The sequence below is a fragment of the Eschrichtius robustus genome, chromosome 9 (genome assembly GCF_028021215.1).
Source record: "Eschrichtius robustus isolate mEscRob2 chromosome 9, mEscRob2.pri, whole genome shotgun sequence".
Classification (NCBI taxonomy): domain Eukaryota; kingdom Metazoa; phylum Chordata; class Mammalia; order Artiodactyla; family Eschrichtiidae; genus Eschrichtius; species Eschrichtius robustus.
The window spans coordinates 30,799,405-30,820,809 of NC_090832.1; the positions used below are offsets into that span (position 1 = coordinate 30,799,405).

The 21,405-nt window shown below is 36.9% G+C and overlaps 1 protein-coding gene across 2 annotated transcripts in view; it reads left to right on the forward strand.

The window, feature by feature from the left end:
- Positions 1-21,405, forward strand: part of VNN1 (vanin 1) — a 29,587-nt gene that overhangs the window by 4,293 nt on the left and 3,889 nt on the right. Inside the window, exons 3-8 of one of the 2 annotated variants that reach the window (XM_068550969.1) lie at positions 7,768-7,960; positions 8,653-8,944; positions 9,376-9,737; positions 15,602-15,772; positions 16,772-16,897; positions 16,985-17,986. In XM_068550969.1, coding sequence (XP_068407070.1) covers positions 7,768-7,960; positions 8,653-8,944; positions 9,376-9,737; positions 15,602-15,772; positions 16,772-16,897; positions 16,985-16,993 — 1,153 coding nt within the window. In that variant the 3' untranslated portion in view covers positions 16,994-17,986. Of the gene's footprint in view, positions 1-7,767; positions 7,961-8,652; positions 8,945-9,375; positions 9,738-15,601; positions 15,773-16,771; positions 16,898-16,984; positions 17,987-21,405 lie in introns of those variants that run through there. The other variant, XM_068550968.1, reaches the window with a different exon arrangement.

Below are 21,405 nucleotides of genomic sequence, written 5' to 3' on the forward strand. Positions count from 1 at the left end.
TGAGTCCCATACAGTATAAACCCAAGGAGAAACACGCCGAGACACATAGTAATCAAAGTGGCAAAAATTAAAGACAAAGAAAAATTATTGAAAGCAGCAAGGGAAAAACAACAAATAACATACAAGGGAACTCCCATAAGGTTAACTGCTGATTTCTCAGGAGAAACTCTACAAGCCAGAAGGGAGCAGCATGATATACTTAAAGTGTTGAAAGGGAAGAACCTACAACCAAGATTACTCTACCCGGCAAGGATCTCATTCAGAGTCGATGGAGAAATCAAAAACTTAACAGACAAGCAAACGCTAAGAGAATTCAGCACCACCAAACCACCTCTACAACAAATGCTAAAGGAACTTCTCTAAGTGGGGAAAAGGACCTACAAAAACAAACCCAAAACAATTAAGAAAATGGTCATAGGAACATACATATCGATAATTACCTTAAACGTGAATGGATTAAATGCTCCAATCAAAAGACACAGACTTGCTGAATGGATACAAAAACAAGACCCATATATATGCTGTCTACAAGAGACCCAGTTCAGACCTAGGGACACATACAGCCTAAAAGTGAAGGGATGGAAAAAGATATTCCATGCAAATGGAAATCAAAAGAAAGCTGGAGTAACAATACTCATATCAGATAAAATAGACTTTAAAATAAAGAAGGTTACAAGAGACAAGGCAGGACACTACATAATGATCAAGGGATCAATCCAAGAAGAAGATATAACAATTATAAATATATATACACCCAACATAGGAGCACCTCAATACATAAGGCAACTGCTAACAGCTATAAAGGAGGAAATTGACAGTAACACAATAATAGTGGAGGACTTTAACACCTCACTTACACCAGTGGACAGATCATCCAAAATGAAAATAAATAAGGAAACAGAAGCTTTAAATGACACAATAGACCACATAGATTTAATTGATATTTATAGGACATTCCATCCAAAAACAGCAGATTACACTTTCTTCTCAAGTGCACACGGAAGATTCTCCAGGATAGACCACATCTTGGGCCTCAAATGAAGCCTCAGTAAATTTAAGAAAATTGAAATCATATCAAGCATCTTTTCTGACCACAACACTAGGAGATTAGAAATAAATTCCAGCAAAAAAAAAATGTAAAAAACACAAACACATGGAGGCTAAACAATACGGTACTAAATAACCAAGAGATCACTGAAGAAATCAAAGGGGAAATCAAAAAATACCTAGAGACAAATGACAATGAAAACACGACGATCCAAAACCTATGGGATGCAGCAAAAGCAGTTCTAAGAGGGAAGTTTATAGCTATACAAGCCTACTTCAAGAAACAAGAAAAATCTCAAATAAAAAATCTAACCTTACACCTAAAGAAAATAGAGAAAGAAGAACAAACAAAACCCAAAGTTAGCAGAAGGAAAGAAATCATAAAGATCAGAGTAGACATAAATGAAATAGAAACAAAGAAAACAAGAGCAAAGATCAATAAAACTAAAAGCTGGTTCTTTGAAAGATAAACAAAATTGATAAACAATTAGCCAGACTCATCAAGAAAAAGAGGGAGAGGACTCACATCAATAAAATTAGAAATGAAAAAGGAGAAGTTACAACAGACACCGCAGAAATACAAAACATCCTAAGAGACTACTACAAGCAACTTTATGCCAATAAAATGGACAACCTGGAAGAAATGGACAAATTCTTAGAAAGGTGTAACCTTCCAAGACTGACCAGGAAGAAATAGAAAATATGAACAGACCAGTCACAAGTAATGAAATTGAAACTGTGATTAAAAATCTTCCAACAAACAAAAGTCCAAGACCAGATGGCTTCACAGGTGAATTCTATCAAACATTTAGAGAAGAGCTGACACCCATCTTTCTCAAACTCTTCCAAAAAACTGCAGAGGAAGGAACACTCCCAAACTCATTCTATGAGGTCACCATCACCCTGATACCAAAACCAGACAAAGATACTACAAAAAAAGAAAATTACAGACCAATATCACTGATGAATATAGATGCAAAAATCCTCAATAAAATACTAGCAAACAGAATCCAACAACACATTAAAAGGGTCATACACCATGATCAAGTGGAGTTTATCCCAGGGATGCAAGGATTCTTCAATATATGCAAATCAATCAATGTGATACACCATATTAACAAATTGAAGAATAAAAACCATATGATCATCTCCATCGATGCAGAAAAAGCTTTTGACAAAATTCAACACCCATTTATGATAAAAACTCTCCAGAAAGTGGGCATAGAAGGAGCCTACCTCAACGTAATAAAGGCCATATACGACAAACCCACAGCAAACATCATTCTCAATGGTGAAAAACTGAAAGCATTTCCTCTAGGATCAGGAACAAGACAAGGATGTCCACTCTCACCACTATTATTCAACATAGTTTTGGAAGTCCTAGCCATAGCAATCAGAGAAGAGAAAGAAATAAAAGGAATACAAATTGGAAAAGAAGTAAAACTGTCACAGTTTGCAGATGACATGATATTATACATAGAGAATCCTAAAAATGCCACCAGAAAACTACTAGAGCTAATCAATGAATTTGGTAAAGCTGCAGGATATAAAATTAATGCACAGAAATCTCTTGCATTCCTATACACTAATGATGAAAACTCTGAAAGAGAAATTAAGTAAACACTCCCATTTACCACTGCAACAAAAAGAATAAAACACCTAGGAATAAACCCACCTAGGGGGACAAAAGGCCTGTATGCAGAAAACTATAAGACACTGATGAAAGAAATTAAAGATGATACCAACAGATGGAGGGATATACCATGTTCTTGGATTGGAAGAATCAATATTGTGAAAATGACTATACTACCAAAAACAATCTACAGATTCAATGCAATCCCTATCAAATTACCAATTGCATTTTTTACAGAACTAGAGCAAAAAATCTTAAAATTTGTATGGAGACACAAAAGACCCCGAATAGCCAAAGCAGTCTTTAGGGAAAGCAACAGAGCTGGAGGAATCAGACTCCCTGACTTCAGACTATACTACAAAGCTACAGTAATCAAGACAATATGGTACTGGCACAAAAACAGAAACATAGGGCTTCCCTGGTGGCACAGTGGTTGAGAATCTGCCTGCCAATGCAGGAGACATGGGTTCAAACCCTGGTCTGAGAAGATCCCACCTGCCGCGGAGCGGCTGGGCCAGTGAGCCACAATTACTGAGCCTGCGCGTCTGGAGCTTGTGCTCCACAACAAGAGAGGCCAAGACAGTGAGAGGCCCGCGCACCGCAATGAAGAGTGGCCCCTGCTCGCCGCAACTAGAGAAAGCCCTCGCACAGAAACGAAGACCCAACACAGCTTAAATAAATAAATAAATAAATAGTGTTCCCTTTAAAAAAAAACAAAGCAGAAACATAGATCAATGGAACAAGATAGAAAGCCCAGAGATAAACCCACACACCTATGGTCAGCTAATCTATGACAAAGGAGGCAAGGATATACAATGGAGAAAAGACAGTCTCTTCAATAAGTGGTGCTGGGAAAACTGGACAGCTACATGTAAAAGAATGAAGTTAGAACACTCCCTAACACCATACACAAAAAGAAACTCAAAATGGATTCGAGACCTAAATGTAAGACCGGACACTGTAAAACTCTTAGAGGAAAACATAGGCAGAACACTCTTTGACATAAATCACAGCAAGATCTTTTTTGAGCCACCTCCTAGAGTAATGGAAATAAAAACAAAAATAAACAAATGGAACCTAATGAAACTTAAAATCTTTTGCACAGCAAAGGAAACCATAAACAAGACGAAAAGACAACACTCAGAATGGGAGAAAATATTCGCAAACGAATCAACGGACAAAGGATTAATCTCCAAAATATATAAACAGCTCATTCAGCTCAATATTAAAGAAACAAACACCCCAATCCAAAAATGGGCAGAAGACCTAAATAGACATTTCTCCAAAGAAGACATACAGATGGCCAAGAAGCACATGAAAAGCTGCTCAACATCACTAATTATTAGAGAAATGCAAATCAAAACTGCAATGAGGTATCACCTCACACCAGTTAGAATGGGCACCATCAGAAAATCTACAAACAACAAATGCTGGAGAGGGTGTGGAGAAAAGGGAACCCTCTTGCACTGCTGGTGGGAATGTAAATTGATACAGCCACCCTGGAGAACAGTATGGAGATCCCTTAGAAAACTAAAAACAGAATTACCATATGACCCAGCAATCCCACTACTGGGTATATACCCAGAGAAAACCATAATTCAAAAAGACGCATGCACCCCAATGTTCATTGCAGCACTATTTACAATAGCCAGGTAATGGAAGCAACCTAAATGCCCATCGACGGACGAATGGATAAAGAAGTTGTGGTACATATATACAATGGAATATTACTCAGCCATAGAAAGGAACGAAATTGGGTCATTTGTTGAGACATGTGAGGCACGTGTAAGTGTAAGTGTAAGTTTAAGACGTGTAAGTGTCCATTCTACCACTTCAGGTGATTTGAAAAGACACGGGATAAATATGCTTCAAGTGGTCCAGTGTATTGTATTTATATCTGCATTTCAGATATGACTTGAAGCACACAAGGGGGGAAAACTATCTAATGGTCATTTTTTATATAAATGCACTGAGATAATAATTTTTTAAGATGCAGTTTCCTATCCTTGTTGGTCTTTTTCAATGATATGCTTTGTGGATGACTGCTATGGTTTTGCTTATATTGCCAGCAGATGACACCAAATTTTCTTATAGTAAGTTCTCAGACCTAATGTACAGCATGGTGACTATAGTTAACAATACTGTATTGTATATTTGAAAGTTGCTTTGGGAGTAGATTTTAAATGTTCTCACCATAACAACAATAAAATTGTAATTCTGTGAGGTGAAGGATAATCACATTGTGGTAAGCACTTCTCAATATATACATGTATCAAATCATCACATTTTACATCTTAAACTTATACAGTGTTATATACCACTTCTATCTCAATGCAACTGGGGAAAAAACACAATAACTCCCAACTTCCCCCTCCCTTCAGCCCTTGGCAACCATCATTCGACTTTCTTTCTCTATGATTAACCACTCTAGCTACTTCATATAAGTGGAATTGTACCTTATTTATCTTTTTGTGATTGGCTTATTTCACTTAGCATAATGCTCTTAAGGTTCATCTACAATGTAGCATGTTCAGAACTTCCTTTCCTTTTAAGTATGAATAATACTCTATGTATATAGTACAACATTTTGCTTGTCCATTTATCCATCTATGGATATTTGGGTTTCTTCTACCTTTTAACTATTGTGAATAATGCTGCTATAAATGTGGGTGTACAAACATGTCTTTGAGACCCTGCTTTCAATTTTTTGGATATATACACAAACGTGTAATTGCTGGATCATATGGTAGTTCTATTTTTAATTTTTTGAGGAATTGCTAGACTGGTTTCCACAGTGGCTGCACCATTTACATTCTCATCAACAGTGCTCAAGTGTTCCAGTTTCTTCAAATCCTCACCAGCAGTTGTTTTTCTATTTATTTTTTAATAGCTGCTATCTTAATGGGTTTGAGGTATCTTGTCATGGTTTTGATTAGCATTTCCCTATAATCAATGAAGTTGAGCATATTTTCATGTGCTTATTGGCCATTTGTGTATCTTCTTTGGAGAAAATTTTGTTCAAGACTTTTGCCTATTTATTTATTTAATTTTTTTGGCTGCGTTGGGGTCTTAGTTGTGGTAACCAGGGATTGATCCTGCATCCCCTGCATTGAAAGGCAGATTCTTTACCACTGGACCACCAGAGAATTCCCTTTGTTTTTTTTAAAAATTAATTAATTAATTAATTAATTTAATTTTTTTGGCTTTGTCTTTTGCCCATTTTTGAATCAGGTTTTTGTTGCTGTCGTTGATTTTTAAGAGTTCCCTTTGTATTCTGGACATTAATATTAACATACAATGTCCTTTGTTTCTCATAACCTTTTTTGATTTAAAGTCTATCTGGTCTAATATTAACATAGAATATCTTAATTTCTCCCTCACTTTTGAAGGACGGTTTTGCCAGAGACAGGGTTTTTAGTTGACAGTATTTTTCTTTCAACACTTTAAATATATCAGCCCATTGTTTCCTGACCTCCAAATTGTCTGATTAAAAACTGCTGATAATCTTATTGGAGATCCTTTGTATATTATAAATCATTTCTCTCTTGCTGCTTTCAAAATTATGATTTTGTCTTTGTCTTTTGAAAGTTTGATTATGTGTCTTAATATGGGTCTCTCTGAGTTCATCCTTTTTAGAGATCATTGCCTGTTTGAGTCTGTCTTTGGATCTCTTCTGTAAATTTTCTGTTTCAGTTACTGTAATTTTCAGCCCCAGAATTTGGTTGGGGGGGTGGGGTTTCTATCTCTTTATTAATATTTCCATTTTGTTCATACATCATTATCTTGACTTTCTCCATGTCTTTCTTTAGTTCTTTGAACATCTTTAAGACAGTTGTCTTAAAGTCTTTGTCCAGTAGGTATGCCATATGGTCTTTCTCCAGGATAGTTTTTATTGGTTTATTTTTTCCCATTGAATGGGTCATATTTTCCTGTTTGTTTGTATTCCTTATGATTTTTTATTGATAAGTGGGCATCTGAATCTTATAATGTGATAACTCTGGAAATCAAATTCTCCCCCTTCTCCAGGGTTTTATGTCTTTTGTTTGTTTGTTTTGATTGTTGTAGGCTGTCTCCATGCTGGGAGTAAGCTTAAAGTCTTCTCAGGTCTTTTCTTAGTCTATGGCTTTCCCCGGGCATATGCAATGATCTTCTAGATTCTGTATAGTTGTTGCTTTTCCATGTCCTAGTCCTTTAATGTCTGGCTCCAAAAAGGGGTAAAAAAGAAGGTACTGGTGCTTTAAATCCCCTAGAAGTCATTTCAGCCAGTGGGGGAAGTACTTGCAACAGTATATGTAATAATGGCCTGTCTCTGTGTGTGTACCTCCATGAACAGAGCAGTTATCAGTGATCAGAACCAGACCCCTGATATTTGGAAGACAGGGTCCTTAGGGCCCACCTTGCTCCTACAAACTTGGAGCAAGTTGCTCCAAGAACACCTGCATGGCTGCCTGCAGTGGGGTGGATTCTGGGGGCTGGGGCATGGATAGCCCCTGCTGAGCTAAGAGCTTAAATTGACTCAACCTGACTGCAATTTACCTTCCAAGCATTTCCCTCGAAGTTTCATGTCTTTGAATAGACTCCAGATTTCCAGAATAATTATGTCAGCTAGATTCTTGTAGGGCAAGTTTTATCTACGTAGAGAGGTGGATTCCTGGCGCTTCCTACTCTGCCATCTTTCCACAATCATCCTACTTCCAAAATGTTGTTCTTGCATTCAAAATATTTTTTAATACCTTTTTTCTTTCAAGCATGTGTTCGGTGAACAGGAGATGTGTGTCTTTGCCCCCAAATATCTATAAGATGTGACATACAAGATGAGCACATAAATGAATATATGATTATAGATGATGATAAATGCCATAAGAATATACATGGCCTGGAGTCTTATCCTAGAATAGTTTCCTAGAACCAAATTCCCACAAGCATGGACTTCCTCTGAAGTCTCTTCTTGTTTTAATCCTTCCCTTCTATCTATGCTATTTAGAATTTATTTTTGTGTATATCACATAAGTTCAGGCAACTATCATTCTGAATTTAATTAAACGCTAAGTTTGATTTTTTTTCCTCTTCCAATGAACACATACCAGATTTGGCCACACCCCAGTGCAAGAAAGGCTCAGCTGTCTGGCCAAGGACAACTCCATCTACGTCGTGGCAAATATTGGGGACAAGAAGCCATGCAATACCAGTGACCCTCACTGTCCCCCTGATGGTCGTTACCAATACAACACTGATGTGGTGTTTGATTCTGAGGGGAAACTGGTGGCCCGCTACCATAAGGTAGAATTCATCTGCAAATAATTCAACTACTGAATTGCTTACCAAAATAAAGTGGACAAGAAGGGAAAAAAATCACCATTGTTGATAATAACAAGCTTACTTTAAAAGCAGAGGAGAGACAAAGCATAGAAAGTAATGATTATTTGTGGTAAGGTCCTAGAAAAGGGAGGTTTCCTGTACATTTAGGAACACAGGAACGTGTCATTAGGAGTATGTGATAATCAGTAGAAGCTACCTGTTTTGAAATAAAATGTTGCCTTTTGGACTTTGTCCTTTTAATGACATGCCCTGGCAAAGGGTCAAGGCTAGAATGAAAAACTCCTTACCAGATAGACTTGGTTTTAAAGAGAAAGGAGGAAAGAAAGTTCTTTGTCCACAGAAAATTGTTATGTGTTCTTGGCAAATAGAAGTTATCTGTTTCACTCCTATGTCTCTAATAATTGAGAAGGTCTTAATAGGTAAGGATTCCCTTCTACAGATCTATCAAATGTGGAAATTAAGCCAAAGGCATAGTAATCCTATCAGCATAGTGATCTTTGATTTTCTAATGCTCTTTCCCTGCAGAGACAGTGGTGGTAGATGAGATTGGCACTGTTTAATAGATGTGAGCTTGCACTTTTTTAGATGCAGTGATATCCGGGCCAACTCCTTAAAAGAGATTTCCCCCCACCATCATCTTCTGTTTATTGCAGCAAAATCTTTTCTTGGGTGAAGATGAGTTCAATGCTCCCAAGGAACCTGAGGTCGTGACTTTCAACACCACCTTTGGAAAGTTTGGCATTTTCACGTGCTTTGATATTCTCTTCCATGATCCTGCTGTGACTCTGGTGAAAGATTTCCACGTGGACACCATACTCTTCCCGACAGCTTGGATGAATGTTTTGCCACATTTGTCAGCTATTGAATTCCACTCAGCTTGGGCTATGGGTATGGGAGTCAACTTCCTTGCATCCAATCTACATTACCCCTCAAAGAAAATGACAGGTAACGTGTCATCTTTAAGATTTTGATGTAATCAAAAAAGGGAAAAAAAATCATGTTCTTTCTAGGTAACATGTACTCCTTAATACAATGTTTTCCAACTCTAAATGGTTGCACATCTAGCTGGTGACACGCTGTAGAATCAATCTCAACCTAACTTGTTTCATAAATTGATTTATTCAACTTGAATGTACACTCTTTTTGTTTTTTTCAAAATTCACTACTTCTTACATGAAACTCTCTCTTCTTGGCTTCTTGGTGACATACTCTAATGGATTTCATCTCACCTCTCTGTCCTTATCAACATATTTTACTGAAATTAATGAAATATATAGCTTAGAGAAAGTAAAATGTTAATATGAGTTTAGAATAACAATAACAACTATGCAACCCCTTTTTGCTTTACTGTTTTAAATGTCATTTCCAATTTCCAGGAAGTGGCATCTACGCACCTGATTCTCCAAGAGCATTTCATTATGATATGAAGACAGAAGAGGGAAAACTCCTCCTCTCACAACTGGCCTCCCACCCACACCCCACAGCAGTAGTGAATTGGACTTCCTATGCCAGTGGTATAGAAGCCCCCTCAATGGGAAACCAGGAATTTAAGGGCACCATCTTCTTTGACGAGTTCACCTTCTTGGAGCTCAAAGGAGTCGCAGGAAATTACACAGTTTGTCAGAAAGATCTCTGCTGTCATCTAAGTTACAGGATGTCTGAGAAGAGATCAGATGAAGTTTATGTACTAGGGGCATTTGATGGACTACATACTGTGGAAGGGAGCTATTATTTACAGGTAATGATTGTTTTGGTGGCAGGGGAATTACTGGATAAAACACAGGACACCCAGTTAAATTTGAATTTCAGATAAACAATGAATTACTTTTATTATAAGTATGTCCCACTTTGGGGGACATGTGTATACTGAAAATTGGTTGTTTATTTGAAATTCCAATTTATTGGGTATCCTGAATTTTTACTTGCTAAAACTTGCAATCTTAGATGTCAGCCCAATTTTAAACTGGTTGGGAAAAGGCAGAACATTTACTTGCAGTCCCAGTGTTTAAAATGATATATTAATCAAATTACAGATAATTTTAATGAATAATTAACCTCTAATATTTCCTGCCTGAACTTATTAAGGCATTTCCCATTTACGGTCACTAATGCCTATCTTGATTTATAAGAAGCTTCAGACTGAGTATGTCCCAGAGACATATAGAGCTGACCTCTGTGATGTACGGTAGAATAGCTGCAAAGATTCAGACGTCTCACAGCCCTCAACATAAAGGGGGAGCTATTATAGCCAGTTGAGATGGAACCCTCAAGAACAAGCTGCTTCCATGTTTCTCTCATTCTGCTCTTCTTTTCCTTGATGTGGCCCCCATCCTATCTCACCCAGATTATTGCAGCATCCTCCTAAGAGGGCTTTCCATTGATAGTTTCAGTTCCATCCAGTGCATTCTCTACACTGTAATTACAAAAATCATGCAACACCATTTCTGATTATTTCCCACACTTGCTTAAAATTCCTCACTGTTTTCTAATTGGCAAATCAAATTCCTTAACATAAAGGACTCAGAAAGTCTTAACATGTGCTTTTTCCTACTCTCTGTCCTCATCTCTCACTTCTACCCCCATGTACACTGGGCTTCTATCATATTGAGACATTTCCCATCTACAGTGTGTCAGCATCTGTAGAACCTCTGGATGTTTGAACAGGTTTTTTTTTGTTTTTTGTTTTAATCTTTGATGGTCCCCAGCTACTCAACACTCATAGTGCTTTATAGGTGTTATCTTCACCAAGGTGGCTTCTCTGACACTCCCACTCCCCAGCTGGGCTAGGTAACTCCTTTATATACTCCCAAATATCCTATGCTTAACTTTTTCAAAGACATATCATGTCAAATTATGTACATACTTGTTTGAGACTGAAAGCCTTTTGAGTGCTGGAACCATGCCCACTGTGTAGCATTTTGTTTGCTGTGTGATAAGCACCTCTACCAAAGCTTGTTCATTTTGGCAAACATTTATCGAGTGCCAAATACATATCAGGCATATATTTGGTGCTAATGTGATGAAGATGAATAAGTATGGACCCTCCTCTTGAGGAATTTAGTAGGGGAGAAAGACAGATGAACATAATTTCACTACAGGTTGGCATGTGATAGAACAAAGGCATATTTTGCTGTAGAAATACTAAGGAGCTGCACTTAGCCTAATTTGGGGATCCAGGGAAGTTTCTGAAGACATGCTGCTTGAACTTATGCTATTTTATCCAGGTGAAAAAAAGTGGGAGGGAATTCTAGGTGGAGTTAAGAGCCTGAGCAAGGGGGTGGATATGTCAAAAAGCAGGGTATGCAGGGACAAGCAAGCAGCTGACTGTCATTAAAATGTAGCATAAGAAGCAAGGATGGGTGGAAGATGAGCGTAGAGGCAGGATCACATCCTGCAGGATCTTACCTCTCATTCCTAAGATGTGGACTTCATTCCATCAGTGATGGGTTTCTGTTGGAAGGTGTTCAGCAGGGGAATGATGTGATCACATCTGTTTTTGAGTAGATTGTTTTGGTTGCACTACGGATCATGGAACATAGGACAAAATGACTAGTTAGATTATTAAAATAGTCCTATTAGGACCTGAACCAAGATTATGTTTGTAGGAATAAAAGCAGGGTATGGAGTCAAGAAATATTTAGAAAACTAAACTTAGTAGCTAATTTTTTTTTTTAATTTTATTTTTTTGCCTGTGTTGGGTCTTCGTTTCTGTGCGAGGGCTTTCTCTAGCTGTGGCAAGCGGGGACCACTCTTCATCGTGGTGCGCGGGCCTTTCACTGCCGCGGCCTCTCTTGTTGCGGGGCACAGGCTCCAGACGCGTAGGCTCAGTAGTTGTGGCTCACGGGCCTAGTTACTCCGCGGCATGTGGGATCTTCCCAGACCAGGGCTCGAACCCGTGTCCCCTGCCTTGGCAGGCAGATTCTCAACCACTGGGCCACCAGGGAAGCCCCATTAGTAGCTAATTTGACATGGAACAGGAAAGCAGAATGAAGGGTCTAGAATGTACCAGGTTTCTGGCAAGAGTGGCTGGATGCAATGTGATGCTTTGACAGATCAGGATTCAAGAGGAGGAGCAAATTGGATGGGAGTGGGGAAGACGTTCAATTCAGCTTTGGATGTGCTGGTTTTTAATTACTTTGGGGACATTCAGTTGGAGCCATCCAGTCGGCTGTTGAATATATGGGTCTGATACTTTAGGGAGATACGAGATTTAGAAATATTGTTTTGAGAACCAGCAGGAAAAAGGTGGTGGTAAACCCACAAGAGTGAATTGCAAAAGCAGACTAAAACAGTGAAGAACAGTGAGCTAAAAGTGGAAGCTTTTGAAACTCCTGTGTTTGGGCAGGAAATAAACAGAAGAATAGGAACATGCAAACATGTTTGAGAAATAAAGGAGAACTTAAAGAGAACTCTCATGGAAGGAAAGGAAGCAGAGACTCTCAGAAGGAGGAAATTGTGAAGTGTATTTGTGCAATACGTTTACCATTATTGAATGAATGAGTATAATTTTGGTGAAATCTCCTGGGCTCATAATGATAGAGTGAAAGACAGATTACAGTGGGTTGAAAAGTCAAAGGGAAGTGAGATATTGAAAGAGCGAGTGAATATTTCTTCTGCAAAAATCTTGTCTGATACAGGAAGAAAGGAAACAAGGTAGAAGCTAGACAGAGAGGCCCATGCTTTTTTTGTTTTTTGTTCTCCCAATAGATGAGAGAAACATGATTATCTTTATAAGCCTAAGGGAAAGAGCAACAAGAAAGGAAAGGATGAAAATATCAGTGGAATCAATATTCCTTACCAGTGCTCTGAGGTGCTAGAAGAAAGGGAAAAAAAATGGTATAAAAAACACAGGTAGAAAATGTCCAATGATTGGAAATTAGTTTTAAAAATTATGTTGTAGAAGAATATTTATTGCCATATAAATATTATCATATATTATGCAGCATACTGACATATATTGCATTATATACGTGGTGTATATATATGGTATTATATTGCCATATTTTTAAAATTAAAAAATTGTGATTTTTTTTATTATTTTGTGATCTATTTTTAAGTTTAAAAAGCTGGTTGTAAGACAAGATAGCAATCTCTCAGCTCTTCCTCTCTCTTTTCCATCCTTCCCTCTCAGTCTTGTCTGCTTCTCTGCCTGCCCCAGAGTCTTGGCTCCACTTGAGGGGATCGGCAGTAGGTATCTTCTTGGTGTTGGGAGGTTGGTTAGTGCTGTCAAGTGAAACGAAGTCCTCTGTTATTATTGCTGGCCAGTGATCCCCTAGCTAAGCCACTGGTGCCAGACAGGTTTTCGAATTTAAAATTCTAAATTTAGAAGCTTTCTTCGTGGATCTGGTGACTTCTTAGGGTTACCAAAACTGACTAAAAGTTCTGAGCATGTGGGTGGTACTTGCCAGTTTTAAGCTTCACCGAGGGACGGTCTAGCTGGGCTTTTGATTAGGGGAATCCCTGAGGCAAGTGTCTTTAGAGACTTTCCTTTGGGATGATTAGGTTTTCCAGGTTTCAAAATTCTTCTATTTCCCTTCCTGAATAATTTAACAAATAAAAACACAGGATGCCCAGGTAAATTCAAAGTTCAGATAAATAGCAAACTAAAAAAAAAAATAAGTATGTCCATGCAATAGTTGGGACATATTTATACTAAAATCTGGTTTTAGTTTTTTTAGTTTATCTGAACTTCAGATTTAACTGGGACTCCTGTCCTGTAATTTATCTGGCAACCCTATTCCTGAAGGGTAAATGCCTTTTTGGCAGCATTTAGAGAGTCAAGTGAGGGAAATGACCTTGCAGGGTGAAGGGAGATGGTTTTACCATTCAGTTTGATTCATTCAAGGAATCCCCTTCAAAACCTCCATCTAAGCGTCGTCTGCTTTACCCTCTCTGGAAATAAATATTCCATATTTTACTGGAACAGGGAAAGGGTAGTTGCCCATCCATGGGTGGGGACTCAGTATTTGAGGCATTCTTAACAACTTCCCACAAATTTTCCTTTCTTCAAGCACCCCAATTTACTCCCAGCTCCTGAGGTACCTAGTGCTTCCAGGGATGGAAACTTTTGAGTATTCTGCAGGGTAAATAGGTTGATTCTTAGCTTTCCCCACAGCTAGTTCAGAACTTGGCTTTCTTAGGTCTGTTAAATCAGTTACCATTTTTTACATTGAACTTTAGCTGATTTATAATATAGTGTTAGTTTCAGGTGTACGACGTAGTGATTCAGTATTTTTGCAGATTATATTCCATTATAGGTTGTTACAAGATAATAGGTATAATTCCTTGTGCTATACAGTATACCTTTGTTGCTTATCTATTTTATGTATAGTAATGTATATCTGTTAATCCCATACCCTTAATTTGTCCCTCGCACCTTCCTTCTTCCCTTTGGTAACCACAAGTTTGTTTTCTATATCTATGAGTCTGTTTCTTTTTTTTTTTTATACACATTCATTTGTATCATTTTTTAGATTCCACATTCTCTGTCTGACTTATTTCACTAAGTATAATATTCTCTGGGTCCATCCACATTGCTGCAAACGGTAGTATTTCATTCTTTTTTATGGCTTAGTAATATTCCATTGTATATATGTACCTCATCTTCTTAATCCAATAGTCTGTTGATGGGCACTTGGGTTGCTTCCTCAGTTACCATTTTTGCATCAGCACCCCAACTTCTAAACTTGTGCCATAATCTATCCTCCTGTTCTCCTAACCTTGTGGGTTTAGATCTTCCAAAGATAATAATAATAATAATAATGAAGTTGTTTTTAGTAGGATTGCAAGGGAACAAAATTGAAGCATGTGTTCATTCTATCTTTATCTGAAAGTTATTTGTATCCCATCTTGACACACTTGCCCTAAAACGCTTGCTCTCCAACTTCAAAAGTGGAAGCAGGGAGACCAGTTAGGGGCTATTGCTTTAGTCAGGCAAGAAATAAAGGTGGCTTGGAGTAAAGCTTTGAAGATGAAGTACAGATGGAGTTAAATGAAGATGGATCTTCCTTTTGGGGACTTTGCATCTGCATGGTGAGGTGATTCATACGCTTAAATTTACATGCAAATAGCTATGTAGTGTAGTGTAGTATAGTATAACTACGTAGGATAACGAGAGCTGTTATCATTATCCTGCTCAGGTATAAGATATGTGACTTTTCCAGATCACAAGAGTTGTCTCTAGATCAACTCTAGGACTCAGTACAAATTTAAAGTTCCTTCATTGTTAGAAATAGGCACTAAGGTAGAAATTAAACTAGTGTCTAAACATTTTTAAAATAATCAAACACTTTTGATTATTAAAAGCATGGCTAACTTGAAAACAATTAGGGTATAATTGTTCATGACTGTAGACCAAGGATCTGATTATTTCTTTACGTGGTTTAATCTGTTTACAGTGAACTGCAGAAAGCACTAGGGTCTGAAGTCCTTTATTTTTATTACTAGTTGCAATAGTATTCAGCAACAAACCAGATTAATCTACTGAGGAAGTAATACTATAAAAAGCATTATAAACAAAGGGGCATAGGCACTTTTTTCTAGGTCAAGAGAATGTTCCAACTGGCTTTCCTAAGACTTATTGTTTTGTTTTTACTTTCCTAGATTTGTACTCTGTTGAAGTGTAAAACAACGGACTTACACACTTGTGGTGATTCAGTTGAAACTGCTTCCACCAGGTTTGAAATGTTCTCCCTCAGTGGCACTTTTGAAACCCAGTATGTCTTCCCTGAGGTGCTGCTGAGTGAAATTCAGCTTGCACCTGGAGAATTTCAGGTACGATTTTTTGCTTAATATTGCCAACTCATTTTATGTAAGAGGAAGCATCTTTTGAGTAGAAGAGCTGCCCAAGTACTTACAGATATCATGAAAATCTTCATTTGGAAAGGGTAAAATTGTCCTTAGGGCTCACCAAGGACATTGAGGACATGGGATCTCTTGTCTAAAATTCCCTTAGAGAAAAATGAGCATGTCCTTGAGAATAAAGAAATATATCTTATTGTGGGGATTTCAGGGAGTGGGCTGGGGTGTTTAAGGTCTGTCAAGTAGAAAGAAGACTCAAGAAGAGTTTCAGGACCAGTCCCACCAGAGGAAGCCTCTTTGTATCACTGGGGAGGGATGGCCTAGGGCACCGTGTGACCATCAGAGAAAAGGAAAGAAGGAAAAGCTGAGAGAGAATTAGACAGTCGCTGAATTGGCAAGAAAGCAAAACCCTTTTTTTTTTTGTTAATATGGAAGAAATAATTTATTACTGCGCAAGTGCTCTGTCCAGCCACATTCTCCTACTGACTTTTCCTGCAGGTTCCACTCTCACTCCCCTTTCCTCGTCCAAACAGTTGCTATGGGGAGTTGGGGACAATGGGCAGGTAGGGAGGCTGTGGTGAGTGATTGTCAGGGATGATAGAGGCTCAGCCCAAAACCCCCTTAGTCAAGCCCACCTGACCCTTTGGAGAAGTCTTTTTCTTGTCAGAGAGAACAAGATTTCTCTCTTATTTATTCTCATATCCATTGTTTTATGTTTATTAACTCATCAGATGCTCTCTCAGAGTAAATTATAAGATATAGATTATGGGCATTTCAATAATAAATGAATCAGTGCCAATTCCATAGCTCCAATTTTTCTTATACTCTGTACCATTTCACATATTTCAGATGGAATAGAATCTGGCCATTATTTTTACTGTTCTTCATCCAGTTGTACTGAATTTTAAGAGTATGTTGTGAGGTTGTATAACCGAAAGTTATTCTCAGTCAACTTCCCTGTGTTTTAAATAGGTGTCAAGTGACGGACGCTTGTGCAGCCAGAAGCCACTATCTGGACCTATCTTGACAGTAACTCTGTTTGGAAGGTTATATGAGAAGGATAGTTCACCAAATGCTTTCTCAGACCTCATGGCACAGGTACTGAGAGTAATGCTCATAGTTGTAATACCTATTGTGTACTCATTAGGTTGGTAGAATATTTACATTTTCTCTTTTTTACTTCAGATCATTTAAGTGGATGTGAAAAGAAGAATGGGTCTGGGATTTTGATAATAGTGGCCATGGTCTATCATATCAGTGAATTACTAATACACTTTTTCTTCTGTTTAGACAAATACATACACACACACACACACACACACACACGACAATATAAGCCAGATAAATAGTGAAAGAATTTTGAAAGGTAAAATCTGTAAAATGAGAACAACAATTATACCCACCTGTTAGGTTTTTTTGGTGAGAATTAAATAAGTTACTGCAGTTAAAGTGCTTAGACAAATTCCCAGCTCATGGAAAGCACTCTATATATGTTAGGTATTTCAATGATATAGGACTATCACAGAAAAACCAACTGTGATGTATTTATTGCTAAAATTATATCACCTCTGATTGTACAAAGTTCATATATTTTCCAACAGTTCAGCCACTCTGCATATTTCAGTTAGAAAATCAATGAACTCAACATCAGCCAGTTGGATGTGGCTTGATATCTAGCACTAAGGTATCCCAGAAGGCAGCTGGGCTTACATCTAGGAATCTGCTCAAGAGCCTTAATGTTTTTTATGTGCTTTTCAGTGGTGATTTCCTGCCTATTTAGTGCTTTGCCTATCTTGTCAACCTGTAAGCAAGCTAATAGGGTGGCTCAAAAATAGACATTTATCAAACGTGGCCTGTTATTCTGTTTTTGTATGAGCTAAGAAAGGTTTTTATGTTTATAAAGGTTTGAAAAAGAAAATAAAAAGAAGACATTTTGTGACACATGAAAATTATTTGAAATTCAAAATTTAGTCTCCATACCTAAAGTTTTATTGAACACAGTCATGTTTATTTGTTTAGTATTTTTGATGGTTGTTTTCATGCTACAATTGTGGAATGGAGTAGATGTGATAGAGACCACATGGCTAAAAAGGGTGAAAGTATTTACTACATTTACAGAAAAACATTGCTGTCTCCTGCTCTAAAGTATTAAATAACAATGGATTATAGTATTGAAAACCTTTAATACAAATCAATAGGCAAATAGTCCTTGAGTGTCTTTCTTGTAATTCTTCCACCCAAGGAGAAATAAAATATTTCAATTTGCTTTCTGTTATATTAACACCACAAAAGGATTACCTTTAATAATCTTTGACCAAATATGCCTATTAGGCTAATACCCCAAACAAGTGAATATAATTTTTATAAACATGATTAATATCTAATCATTATAAGATACCACATCATAGTCTTTTGTTGCATTGGTATGTTCTAAAATTTTTGACAAAAATTGTTAGTTTTTATTTTCAAATTTTTCCTGGAGATCCACTAAGAACTACTTATATTAATATACTATCTGATATTTTTCTCTGTGACAACTTTGCTTGTTTGTCTTAGAATGATTTTTCTTAAAATTTAACATTGCAGCAGTGAATTCACTTTAAAAAATGTTATTTACTACATCCATACCCAGCTCTGATTACTTTTTCACTCTGGATTTCTTTAATGCATATATGTGTTTTTTTTTTTGTTTTTTGTTTTTTTAAAATTTTTTATTTATTTATTTATTTATTTATTATTTTTTTATCTGCCTTAGTTCTTTAATTTTTTTTTTTCACACACACACACTGTATTTTATTTTTACAAGAGATAAATAGACTGACACCAAGCATTGTACATGGATGACCACAAAAAAAGCAACAATGATTGCAATTACCAAACATGAAACACACTCATACTATGTCATAATATTGACATTCAGTCCAGTAATCCTCCACTGTAACAGCTCCTTTACTTTGCAGTGAAAATTGATTTGTATATTCTTTGCCTCTGAGTCCTTGTGGGATTTTTTTTTTTTTAAATTCAGACAGAAAGTCACAAAAATTATACTCATCCTCATCAGTTCACTCAGTCCCATGTAATTAATTTTTTTTTTCATCTTGATCTTTTGTTAGCACTTTTATGAGTTCATCAGTTTTTCATTAGCGTTCTGAAAATGCTTATTCATTCAGTTCAGCAGTACAGTCAGTTACCAGAAACCTGTACTTGTCAGAGTCTTTTCCATGAATTTCTTGAAGATGAAACCCTTTTATAGGAACATATTTGCAAAATCATCAGAGTACACCCAGAACTGTCTGTAAATGACAAAAGACTTAAAAATGACCACGGTTAAAGATTTGATGAGAGTTCATAATAATGCAGTTGACAAGAAAATTAGTTATTTCTGAGATATACATTTTAAAGTAATAACTAGGATTATTACTTATAACATTATACCAGAACATATAAGAGTTTTAGAAATTTCATGTAATGTCTGAAACATTTATATTAACATATTTCCATACATATTTCCATACAAATACAAATATAAGATTTTTAGAAATTTCATGTAATGTCTGAAACATTTATATTAACATATTTCCATACATATTTCCATACAAATACAAATATAAGATTTTTAGAAATTTCATGTAATGTCTGAAACATTTATATTAACATATTTCCATACAAATAACCCAATGAAAGTTTAGTATTAGTTGTTTTGTTTGTTTTTTTATACTGCAGGTTCTTATTAAGCATCAATTTTATACACATCAGTGTATACATGTCAATCCCAATCGCCCAATTCAGCACACCACCATCCCCACCTCACCACAGTTTTCCCCCCTTGGTGTCCATATGTCCATTCTCTACATCTGTGTCTCAACTTCTGCCCTGCAAACTGGCTCATCTGTACCATTTTTCTAGGTTCCACATACATGCATTAATATACGATATTTGTTTTTCTCTTTCTGACTTACTTCACTCTGTATGACAGTCTCTAGATCCATCCATGTCTCAACAAATGACTCAATTTCGTTCCTTTTTATGGCTGAGTAATATTCCGTTGTATATATGTACCACATCTTCTTTATCCATTCATCTGTTGATGGGCATTTAGGTTGCTTCCATGACCTGGCTATTGTAAATAGTGCTGCAATGAACATTCGGGTGCAAGTGTCTTTTTGAATTACGGTTTTCTCTGGGTATATGCCCAGTAGTGGGATTGCTGGGTCATATGGTAATTCTATTTTTAGTTTTTTAAGGAACCTCCATATTGTTCTCCATAGTGGCTGTATCAATTTACATTCCCACCAACAGTGCAAGAGGTTTCCCTTTTCTCCACACCCTCTCCAGCATTTGTTGTTTGTAGATCTTCTGATGATGCCCATTCTAACAGGAGTGAGGTGATACCTCATTGTAGTTTTGATTTGCATTTCTCTAATAATTAGTGATGTTGAGCATCTTTTCATGTGCTTCGTGGCCGTCTGTATGTCTTCTTTGGAGAAATGTCTATTCAGGTCTTCTGCCCATTTTTGGATTGGGGTGTTTGTTTCTTTGATATTGAGCTGAATGAGCTGTTTATATATTTTGGAGATTAATCCTTTGTCCGTTGATTCATTTGCAAATATTTTCTCCCATTCTGAGGGTTGTCTTTTCGTCTTGTTTATGGTTTCCTTTGCTGTGCAAAAGCTTTGAAGTTTCATTAGGTCCCACTTGTTTATTTTTGTTTTTATTTCCATTACTCTAGGAGGTGGATCAAAAAAGATCTTGCTGTGATTTATGTCAAAGAGTGTTCTTCCTCTAAGAGTTTTATAGTGTCCAGTCTTATATTTAGGTCTCTAATCCATTTTGAGTTTCTTTTTGTGTATGGTGTTAGGGAGTATTCTAATTTCATTCTTTTACATGTAGCTGTCCAGTTTTCCCAGCACCACTTATTGAAGAGACTGTCTTTTCTCCATTGTATATCTTTGCCTCCTTTGTCATAGATTAGTTGACCATAGGTGCGTGGGTTAATCTCTGGGCTTTCTATCTTGTTCCATTGATCTATGTTTCTGTTTTTGTGCCAGTACCATATTTTCTTGATTACTGTAGCTTTGTAGTATAGTCTGAAGCCAGGGAGTCTGATTCCTCCAGCTCCATTTTTTTGCCTCAAGACTGCTTTGGCTATTCGGGGTCTTTTGTGTCTCCATACAAATTTTAAGATGATTTGTTCTAGCTCCGTAAAAAATGCCATTGGTAATTTGATAGGGATTGCATTGAATCTGTAGATTGCTTTGGGTAGTATACTCATTTTCACAATGTTGATTCTTCCAATCCAAGAACATGGTATATCTCTCCATCTGTTGGTATCATCTTTAATTTCTTTCATCAGTGTCTTATAGTTTTCTGCATACAGGTCTTTTGTCTCCCTAGGTAGGTTTATCCCTAAGTATTTTATTCTTTTTGTTGCAATGGTAAATGGGAGTGTTTCCATAATTTCTCTTTCAGATTTTTCATCATTAGTGTATAGGAATGCAAGAGATTTCTGTGCATTAATTTTGTATCCTGCAACTTTACCATATTCATTAATTAGGTCTGGCAGTTTTCTGGTGGCAGTTTTAGGATTCTCTATGTATAGTATCATG